Raw genomic sequence first — 11,981 nt, forward strand, 5'->3', positions numbered from 1 at the left:
TTTGACGTTTGGTTTTCATTAACTCTCTGATGACTTTAAGTAAACAAATGGTTCATCTCACAATACTTTGTCTAAGCGCAAGACTTAGAAGGCAACCCACGTAGTAAGTTTAGTAATTAGAATTAAATTTGCAGATTCTTCTAATGAAATTATGACAGTTAGTTAGCAGTTAGTAACAACTGGCTTCTTTACTCATTGTTCTGGTTGGACATTATTTTATTTACTTACTTACACTGGAAGAACCTGGCAATTTAGAAACATTGTTTTGTGAAACCCATTTTTTTTTTCCAAAAGAATTGCATTGCAAGCGAAAATAATGTAATATAAAAATTTAAGTTTCTTAAAAATATTCTCCAAGTTAACATTTTTAAATAATTTTGTATTAATAAGTTCTACTGTACTTCTGAACCTTGGAATTGTTAAAAATTTACATTTAATTATAAAGGAGTGGATTCATTATAAATGGGTTAAGTCTTAATCCCTGAACCTTTAAGAAATAATTTTTAAAAATTTATTTTTTTGTGAAATTTGGCAATATTGAAGATAATTTATAATTTAATATATATTTAAAAAAGTTAAATTTATCAAAAATATTTTAATCTGATGTTAATTGAACACGTAATGGATATTCAACAATTAAAATTAAAATGCATTCACTAAAATGCAACACAATTCATCGCTCGAATCGAAAATTTGCATGATGTCTACATATGAGTGAAGACAGTCTTCAATTTCATTGACTGAAACTACAGAAACTGGTTCAATAAAATTAAATAAGCCTGAAAGTGTTTTTAAAGTCGGTAATGAAGCCAGAAAAGTTCATTTGTTTCGAAAGACGTAACATGCACAAGCGCGAGCTATCAGGCGGAAACCCTTCTGTTGCATTTTCACAAATTTTCTGGATTTATACACGGTAGTAAGGAAAAGTCAGTTTGAAAAATTACATGACCACATCTACGCCATATTTCGTACATCGGTTAGCTCCATCTGCAACAGCATTTCCACATTAGTTTAGTTGCTTTTTGCATTCGCAATTGGGAACAAGTGAGAGCGCTTGTGGACGATGCGATCGTTGTCTAGTTACGAGTATCTGTTATTTTTTAAAATATTTTATTGTTTTATTGTTGTTGCCAGTGCTGGAGCTGGAGCTGGTGCTGGTGGTGTTGTTGTTGTTGGTGGTATAAGTGAAACTGCATTGCCACGAGTTAATGATTATAGTAGCAATAAAACCGCCTCTACAGCAGCTGATGTGGCACGAACGCAAGATCTGCAGCAACTGACACGCCACAATTTTCAAATCGGCATCGCACAAATCGCGGCGCAATACCAAAACGGTTCCACATGTGGCAGAGAACTTGAAATATTTCTGAAGGCTACTGCAAGCCATAATCAACTATGGAGCTCCAAAGGTGCACTTAACTCGTTATTTAATTATAGTGGATCATAGCACATTTAATTTAAGTTGATTTTAATTTGTGTCAGATTATTAACAAATCAATAATTTACTTAATATTTTTCTTATTTTTTCTTCTACGAACTCAATGAAGTTATTAACACTTTTGGTGGAGCGCCACGATCTTTCATTTGGGGAAATTATTTTTGGTTTGCACCGAAAGAGTTGTGTGAGGATTTGAATAATCCATTTGGTATTACATTGTCGAATGCAAACACTAGTTCGCACTTGTTTAACGTAACAAGCCCGTTTCCAGTACGATTCACTGTCGTCTATTTAGAGTTCAGTACACCGCATTATATCGACTTGAAGTTGTCATTTGAGGTTAGTTTTTGCACAATTTTACCTACTCTAACCAACATAATTAAGTTAATTTCTTTGAAATTAAATTTAATTTTAGAATTTAATTCATTTGGGCTTGTGTTTTCCGCGTTCATGTGATGCCGACCAAATACGTCAATACACCGATTTGTATTTCCAAAGCGAAGTTTTCGAATTGCAACGCGAATTTCAACTGAGACTCAAGAGTGTAGCGGTAAAAATACCCGAACTCCGTTGGACTTTCTTTATGCAAAGCGGAACTCTAATTTTCACGTAAGTTGCAATAAAAGTGATTAATAAAAGCACTTAATATAAACTAGTGATAAAACTCGAAAAAAATGCGTAAATTATAATTACTTTTCGAGCACCTTGATTAGAGTGTAGAATGCCTATATTATTCAGGCAGATATTAATTACGACCACATCCTGACTTTCAAGGAAGTGTTAATAAATATAAAATGCAAATCTTTATATTTATATTTACGATACACCAATCTCTTGAATTTAAGGAAAGTCGTTGAAGCAAGGTTTCGAACAGTATTGAATTGTAACAACACAATTTTTATTTGTTTTTAATTAATTAAATATTTGGCTGTCCATACAACTGCTTCGAATATTGTCAAATACCCATCATCAGTGATCTTGGAACTATTTTTGATATTTAATTATTTATAAATAATTTTTTAAGACTGCAAGTATTAAAGTTTGAAATCGTGCCCTGACAAATTTGTTAAGTCAAAGTCAGTGTTCATTAGCCAACTGACCAAAAGCCATACTTGACCTGTATGCTGGAACTTAGAGTCTTGCTATGAAACCAGCTTTAGAATAATTGAATAAATCAAATATATTTTTTATATTAATTGCTAAATTTCAATACTATGCTTTTATAGTATATACTATACACTATATAGTATTATATAGTGTAAATAAAAATGAAATATAAGACTTTTATGGGAAAATTAATCCATGCGAAATAGAGAAAGCCTGACATACCATGTACCTGAGTTTTAGAAAAATATTAATAAAAAGATGTGAGTTTTTGTAATTACTGGGAATTGAAATCAATGTGAAATAGAGAGAGACCAGTATAGAATTATCCCGAATTTCAGCAAAGTATTAATAAAGATAATATTCAGATAATTTTCGAAAATAATATTTATGTGAAATAGAAAGAGACCTATTATCCTTAATTTATTTTAAAGCATTTTTGATTCCGATCTCCTCGTGTACTGACTTATCAGTGATGTTTAACAATATACAGAGCTATAACTTATTTTAAAGATTTTCAGTAACGAAATTTCAAGTAAAGAAATGATTTCAAGAAATTTCAATCATTTTAAATCATATCATATATTGATACATTTCTTTACATACTCTAAGCACTTAAGAATAAGTAGTATATTTGATTAATTACGATATTCGTAATACACTGAAGGAGATTAAAGAAACATAATAAGTGTGTTTTAAAAGTAGACATTCGTGAAAATATGTGATATTTCCAAAATCCAACTTGTACGGAAATAACGATCCACTGAGAGTTACCCAGAAATATATAAAATGTACATATAAATAAATTATAATGCCAGTGGTAGTAAAACTCACAAAAACAAACCACGAAAAGAGTACCTGTTGTGATATACAGAACAGTTTGAATAAAATACGGAAAATTATGGCTATATGTTATATATAGAAACTAGACTATATAGTTTAGGTATATTAGAAATTTAAACCTGAATACTTTTGCATAAGAAATAAATACACAAAATGGGTTTAAAAGCAGAAACAATTAGAATTCATAAAATAAATCAGAGTCGATTACTAAGCAAATATTAAAAAATTCATCTAGTCGTATTTCTACGTGATAAGTTCAGATTTCCTAAATCTCAACAAGTACTTCTAAGAGAAAGAATGGAAAATAATGGAAACGGCAATTGTAACGACAGACTCAAAGCTCAGAAATAATAAATCGTATAAGTATGCAATATTTATTAGATACATATAATATATGTGTATTTATAACAATAATATTATTGTTGTCAGAACATCTATGACGTTTGCTTTCACTAATTAGCATTATTAGCAATTATAGATTTTAAAAGTTTTTAAAGTTTGCAATTGTTTTTATCAACAAATTCGTTTTAAATTTTGACATATTTTATAAGATATAAAACTCTAATTCAATTCAGTGATATAGGATAAACTTATTTCAAAGGAAATACATCATAATAATATTGGAAATCATAGTCATCTAACAAGTCTAATTGTCTTTTGTTTATTAATGTACAAATATGTAACTATAAAACTTGTTATTAGGAAATCTAAGCTGTGACGACATATAGAGATTTGATAAATATAACTCAGAATAGCAACTGATAAGATTAAGTCAACTCAATTGTTGGGACGCATTATATAAAGTAGAGAGTTTAACTATTAAAGACGTTAGGATGTACTAAAATATTATATTAAGAAAATTTCTTAAAGATCCATGGTAAGTAAGAAAAAGCCTAAACAATTAAGATTTAGAAATCGTAAACTTGAAAAGATTTTAAAAATTAGATTCTCTTTCCAATCTGGCACTTAATGACCTAAAATCTATACTATTTCCAAATATTAATTTTTTTTTCATATTATATATATAATGATATTATATAATTATATTTATACTGTGCATTTTAATGTTTTTAATAACTTTACCTCTTTATATTTTTAATTGATAAATGACTGGCTGTAGTCTTACTTAAACTAGAACTGAGCATTTAACGCAGATGTTGAGAATCATCGCACCTTGTAATACCATGACTATAAAGTACTTTCTAGCTTAAGAAACTATTTGAACGTGATGTGTATTATGGTTGTTTTTATTACTGTAAATGATTAATTATTAAAAGACATCACATTTCAGATTTCTTCCAAATTTTATATAATGTCATCGATACCATATCATACGAAACTAGAAAGTGGACATCCACTTTTTTCTGGAAATTATTCTAGATCAAAAGATTTAGTTCTACACTCTTTTTATTAGATAGTTACATAGATATATAAACAACATAAAACTACGGTTGAGAAAAATTATAAAAATATAATATTTTCACTCTCTAAACACAATAAATGTATAATATCTTTCCACACAAGTATTGACAAGAATACAACCGCCAAGACAACAATAATAATATACCATAAAAATCTAAACATATATTATCTATAATAAAATTAATTATTATTGATGTCCAAATTAGGGATCAGATTATTCCAAAGTTGCTTTTATTATCGTAACATTTGGTTGAGCAAGCAACTCTCACATACATCATGAGAATAACTCAATCTTCATATCCCATTTGAACAATTATCTAACGAAATATTTTTTTTTAATACAAATGCACATGTAAACCCCATGAGAATTAAAAATTTTTGAGGTATTTATTTTCAGTCTATCAGTAAGGTTGCTAGAATATTCAATTATGTTATACTGTTCTGTTAATAACATTTTTCCGTAACATATGCAATTGCTGTTAAGAAAAGGCAATATCAGTTTTTATTATGAAGAATAATTTAAATAATGTAGATTACTTTTTGCTCCATAGTTTCATAAATTATATTAAATTATGATAAATCGAAATTAGATAAATAGTTAATTAAATTAATTCTATACAAAAAAGTAGTGATTGAACATAATGAAATTTGTTCGATATGTAAAGAATCATTTAAAAAGTAAAACTTATATCATTTATCTATAAGTGATTGAATAATTCAGCTAAAATTTTTGAAGAGATATATATGAATTTATTGTAAATTTTAAACTCTGTGAAGAATAAAGAATATGGAATTGAGAATGGTACAATAATACTTACATACAAAATCGATCCATTTCTAAAATTTAAAAGAAAGTAAATTAATATTAATGAGATAATTATAAGGAGACTTTTTGTTAATTTAATATAATTTTATTTATTTATATATTGATTTATTAATTATAACTTAAAATTAAAATTATAAGCTATATTATAATAAGACCGAAAAACAAGGGCCTTCAACTTAACTATTTGAAAATTTGATTCACTATAGATCGTAATAATGTAAGATATTATAATGATACAATATTCACTGATACTGCTAGACCTATTTTCGTTACCGGAATAGTGAATCTCTAACGCAGACCTAATGTTCAAAACGGTAACCGCGCTCTTTAAATACGCTTTAACAAAAAAAAAAAATTTTGAAGAATGTGGATACTAATAATGGAAGCAGTTAGTTTCAAACAATTTCAAGTTTCAAACAAGATATACTATGTCTGAGATTTAAAGCTATATTCGATGTTTTTAAAACTGAGATATTTGTTTACTGAGTGGTAAAAAGACTATGACAGACTGTGATAGACAGACTATGATTATTTCTACTACATATCGTCTTCTACTATATATCATTATATTGCAAACATCTTAGAAAATTGAATAAGGTTCTTATTCATTCTCTGAACATTTTAATTGTTTTGATGATATAGCACGCATTAACATAATCAATACTTACTGATTATTATATTAATTATTAAACTAAATTAATATTGAATGTTATATACCCACATATGCTTAAATCTACTTTTAATATAATGCTTGATTATATTATATTCGTATTCATTTTTTTTATTTTATATTAAAATATATATAATTAATTCTTTAGACTACATTAAATTATTTTTTAATTCCCTAACAGTTCTATTTTAGCTTTTGTTATTATGTTAACTATTCTTGCTGAACTTATGCATAAATATAAAAAGAGCTTAAATCAACAGCAAAGCGGACACTCAAAAGCAGCAAATAAAAGTTCAACCAGCACAAACAACAACAATTTAACAGCAGAAAAACAAATAACAGCGAAAAGCTCTTCTACATTTGAAGAGATTCTGTTAAGTTTTCGTTTAACAGAGAATTTTCAACGTGCTTTAAAATTAGACAAATCGGACAGTTTCTTAGGCGTCATTGCAGGGTTGCGTACAATTATTTGTCTATGGGTGACCGTCTTCCACGTCTATTACTATTCACTGTTTGCTTTGACAAATACAGCGCTAGTCTTTGCCAAATTAGAGCAATTCATACTGCAGCCGGTGATACAAGCCTGCTTCTATGTGGACATCTTTTTTGTTATAAGGTAAATAATAAATAATTTTTACTACATATATGATATTTTATAAAAAGTAATGTTTATACGTTATATGTTATTTCTCACTTCATTTACCATATTTATTTACAACCACTTATTTTTTAATGATTTTTAATTTAATTTTTTTTAGTGCTCTCCTGCATGTTTCCAATTTTTTGGCAAATGCAAAGCAACTGCAGTTGATACGGAATGGCAACTTTCTCCAAAATTTTGTGTTATTCTGTAAAATTGTGTTTTATCGTTATTTACGGTTAGTTAATTAAATTTTATATATTTTGTTTATCAATCACCATAAACATAAATAACAACTTTAATTTTTACCACACAGCCTGACTCCAGTCATGATCATCACGTTACTGTTGAGCGATATGTTAAACGACTTCCTTAACATGTACTCCCCATTTTACTTAGGCCCACACAGTGGTATCTATTGTAAAACGTAAGTACTACTAATTTATTTGAGTTTTTCAATTATTATTTTCTTAGAGTTAATAGAATTTCATTAAATTATTTAATATTTAAATATCTGTTAATGTATTTTGCATGAATTGTAATTAATGGAGGAATGCTTCTGCATTGACTACATAGGGGCAATTTATGTATTAATTCGTTATGGTAATTTGAGTGTATAATGAAATTATTAAAAAACCAAATACCAACAAAAGTCATACAATACAATTTCCATAAAAAAATTGCCTTAAACTAAATTATATTCAATAATTCGCCCTTACAAATATAAAATTGAATCGAATCATGTTGATTAATTCATTGATTCCCAATTAAATGCAATTTACAAATGTTCCCGAGGGAATATGCGGTAATTAGATAAACGCTACTCTTTCTCCACAACAACGGTTCCTGGGTACTCTTGTCACTTTTGGAATTGTTTCATAAATGGGTTAAAATTCGTTGTTAAACATATGCACTGATTTAATCATTTTTAAAATATAATTGGCATTGTTAAATATTGAAGATGAACTCATGGTATTAATAATAAAAAAAATTGTTAATGTTGAATGCATGTCAGTCGTATCCAAATAAGTTATAGAAAACATTTTGTTCCATAATTAAAAAAATCGAAGAGTTCATTTTATTATAACGATAATAAATGAAATGGCTTAAGGACATTAAAAACTCAGGTTCCTTTAATGCTTAATTGATTTACATAGATTTTAAATCTTAGCTTCTGTTGGAAAATAGCGAAAAAAAACGTATTTGAAATATGTGTAATATTATCAAAATAATAAAAACTTTGTTGTTGTTATTCACTACTGTTCAAAACCTATCTATTGTATACAATAGTTTCTATTAAGGACAGTGGCGTAACTACATTTTTTAGGCCTGTAAGCAAATTCTAACTAAGGGGCCCCTACCAACATACTAAGGGGCCCCTCTTTTTATACTCTTTACACGAAAAAATGTGAAAAGGATATATAAGGTTTGTCAAGATTTTCGTAACGCATTAAAGGAAACGTCGGAAATATCATTAAGTATATATCAGTACAATATATATATACTTTTTCAGTTCAAACTACTCTCAGCTTTTGAACTCTTCGAACGAAACTTTACACACATACTTTTCGGGACCCATTTGATTTGATTGAAATTGGACGTCTATTTCTTGTATCTGTGATATAAACTTAACAATCGGATATGAGGTTTCTCCGTTTTTAATAAAGGTATTCAAATGGAATTTGGTGTATACAGTACTGATATTTGCAAAAGACAACGTACAAAATTATTTTCAAATGGGTTTAAATCTAGATATAGCTTCCATATAAGTCTCTCGATTAAGACACATATTTTTCTTAGAAAAACTTTTTTATTTTATAATTAGGTTTAATATTTTATTTGAAGTACATACATATTATGTACTTTAAATTTAAAATTTACGTATCTTTTATAAAATGCAATATGAAGTTAATCCAACAAAAAACGTTTCGTCCCACTTTTGAGAATTTATTAAAAATAAATACAATGAATACAAAAATTTATAGTGGGGCCCCCTAAATTCGGGGGCCCGAAAGCGTTGCTTCCAGTTGCTTCCCTGTAGTTACGCCACTGATTAAGGAAAATAGTCACTGACATTAAATTAAATTAACATTTTTAATTTTATAAATTTGTTGGCTGATCATACAGCTATGACAGTTACTGCCAAGTTCCCGATATTGATCGTTTTATACATTTTTATTGGATTTATTTGTACATACATAATATATTCCGACTTCATATAGTTAGGTTTGAACTTAAGTCCTGTCAAATTTAAGGTTTCAAACACCTAAAACAGCGCCAAGAAAAAAACCAATCAAAAAAATAAAAATAAAAAATATTTTTTTGATTAATTCATTACTATTTAACTTGTCTCTATTTATATTAATTTTTCATTGTGTTTAATTACAAACAAATTTAATAAAAAATTTTATATTTGTAATAAAATTAATTTAAAACCCTGGAATAATTCTAACTGGATTAAAAGCAGCGAAGCATTTCCCATAAGTCCTCTAATTCGATTAAAACTTATTACTCGAAATGAAAATGAAAATCTTCTTGCTTTAATAACTAATGTAGTTAAACATAAAGCTTTGATCCATTTGTGGTGTATTTGTAGTCCATTTGTGCTACTTTTGCTAACTAGCAAAACTATAACCTAAAAAAGTTTGGAACGGTAATGGGTCCTTGAGGAGACTAATAACAAAACAATTAATATATTAACATCAGTACCAATACATCAAAATTAATATAAGAATTATAGAACCTATAATAAGAAAAGATAGAATAAGAATAGCATGTTTAATTGAACGGATCAAATTTCCGTATACGGTAAGTTTATAATTTTTAGCTTTGACAGTTCTAATAATTAGTACCACGACAGTGTAAATTGTCTTTATAACTACGCCGAACTGTACTTAATATGTATGTTTACGGATTTACGATTTGGCGCAAATTTCTATTTTATGGCCTTTCAATTTTAAAAGACCTATCTAGGAAGATGAGTTTAGACATTGATTCTGTTCGCTTTTTTAAATTGTTTTAGTTATATTAACGCGCTGTGGAAAATCATAAAAGGCAGAACTGTCAAATTCATAGTTTGATCAACACCCAGAATATCCGGACGTGTATATAAAACACATGTACTTTTCGATTCTATGTATTACAGTTTTAATGTATGAATAGCTGTTATTGAGCTAGATCAACACAGTATGCCCCTTGTGTGTCAGGGAAGATCAAAAATGTGCACAAGCTGGTGTGTTGGGGTAGATTAACGTTGTACAAACCCTTGAGGGTCGGATTAGACCAACGGGCGGTACATCACTGTTTGTTGGAGGAGATCAACTTTGGGCACACTCTGGCGCGTTCGGATAAATTAATACTATACACATTCTGGTATATCGGGTTAGATTAACAGACAGCCTCTGGTGTGTTAAGAGAGATAAAAATGTGCGTGTACTGGTGCGTTAAAGAAGCACACCCTTATTTGTTGGGTTAGGTCCACAGTCCGCAACCATTAATGTTTTGTGGTAGAGGAACAGTGTATACATCTTGTTATGTTGGGGTAGATCAACAGTCAGCACACAATGATTTATTGAAAGAAATCAACACTACACTGTGATGTACACATCCTGATATTCTTGGTGTTTTGGGGAAGATCAACACAAAGCTTATCAAGGTTTGTATATGTAAAATACTGCGAAGTAATACCTAGTTTGCGGTTCCGCGGGAAACTTCTAATATATAGTGTATCGAAAGTGTGGCATATGCAAGAGCATCGTACCTGCTCAAACCCAAGTACGGGTGGTAGCGAACAGTATAAATCGGGCATGCTTTTACAGCATGTTTAGAAGATTCCACCTTCTATGGAAAAAAAACATCTAAAATACATAGTGCAGAAAAATACTCATATTTTATATATATACCCCTGAATATTTTAGGTGTTGATTAGTGCAATTATATGTGCAATTATGTAAATGTTATTACGACAAGATGTTTAATTTGAAGTTATTCCTTATTAACTCGTCTAACATAAACATATTAAAAACACTATAATTTGTTTTATTTGTTTGCATGCATAATATTAAATGCATATTATTCTTACAACATCCTATACCTTCACTTCTTATTTACTATAAGTAAAAGTAAATATTTTTAAAGTAGTAAGTGATTTTTATATTTTAGCCATTTTAACTAATAATAGTCATTTAACATCTAACTTACTTAGTTACATACTAAACACTTATAATCGTAAAATGACTACTCATAATTCATAATTTTTATTGTTTTTTAAATTTGTATTTTTTATTACAAGTTTCCACCTTTTCCGTCTTTTCCATCTTTTCCGTCTTTTATGTCTTACAGCAACTGGTGGTATAATTTATTATATATTCATAACATTTTGGACATGGAGAATATTTGTTGCTCGTGGACGTGGTACCTCGCCTGTGAAATGCAGTTCTACATTTTGTTCACTGTTTTGCTTTTCATTCATGCGAAAAATGCTAAAGCGGCCAAAATCGCCTTTGCCGTATTAACGCTAGGATTTGTGGCAATCGCTTGGCTATGCAATTACCGCAACGGCATAACATTTCAGTGAGTATGGCTACCAATTGTAGTGTGAAATGTGACAATAACAGATATTCACACATTCAAACTAACAACACACACACACAAACATATATATAATCCAATACACAAACGCACATCCGACAATATTTTATGTGCGCAACTTAAATGCTTGTCCGTCCGTACACCGTCCGTACACCGTCCGTGTTAAACACCCACACTACATATACTAACACGTACACACAAAACATACACATATACGCTTGCTTACTTGCTTTCGAACAGAATTGATGTCATCCATAGTACGCTTAGTCAACTCTACGTGAAATCATGGGTTCGTTGTGTACCCTACATTGTGGGTGTAGCCTTTGGTTGGCTTATGCATTATTATCGGCATCATCATCATCATCGTCGTCGTCATCGTCATCATCAACAGAATCAACAATATTGGCAACGGCAACAACAACAACAACAACAACAACAACAAGAACAG

General features: G+C 29.2%; 1 protein-coding gene across 1 annotated transcript in view; it reads left to right on the top strand.

Annotated features, from left to right (window-relative positions):
• The first annotated feature begins 944 nt into the window (after positions 1 to 944).
• The window catches only part of LOC119674649, a 13,891-nt gene continuing 2,854 nt past the window's right edge, over positions 945 to 11,981 (top strand). Inside the window, exons 1-9 of the mRNA XM_038085798.1 lie at positions 945 to 976; positions 1,135 to 1,409; positions 1,548 to 1,777; positions 1,854 to 2,047; positions 6,485 to 6,919; positions 7,062 to 7,181; positions 7,260 to 7,370; positions 11,285 to 11,515; positions 11,774 to 11,944. Coding sequence (XP_037941726.1) covers positions 945 to 976; positions 1,135 to 1,409; positions 1,548 to 1,777; positions 1,854 to 2,047; positions 6,485 to 6,919; positions 7,062 to 7,181; positions 7,260 to 7,370; positions 11,285 to 11,515; positions 11,774 to 11,944 — 1,799 coding nt within the window. The remainder of the gene's footprint in view (positions 977 to 1,134; positions 1,410 to 1,547; positions 1,778 to 1,853; positions 2,048 to 6,484; positions 6,920 to 7,061; positions 7,182 to 7,259; positions 7,371 to 11,284; positions 11,516 to 11,773; positions 11,945 to 11,981) is intronic.

Source organism: Teleopsis dalmanni, chromosome 2 (genome assembly GCF_002237135.1).
Source record: "Teleopsis dalmanni isolate 2A chromosome 2, ASM223713v2, whole genome shotgun sequence".
NCBI classification, from domain to species: Eukaryota; Metazoa; Arthropoda; class Insecta; order Diptera; family Diopsidae; genus Teleopsis; species Teleopsis dalmanni.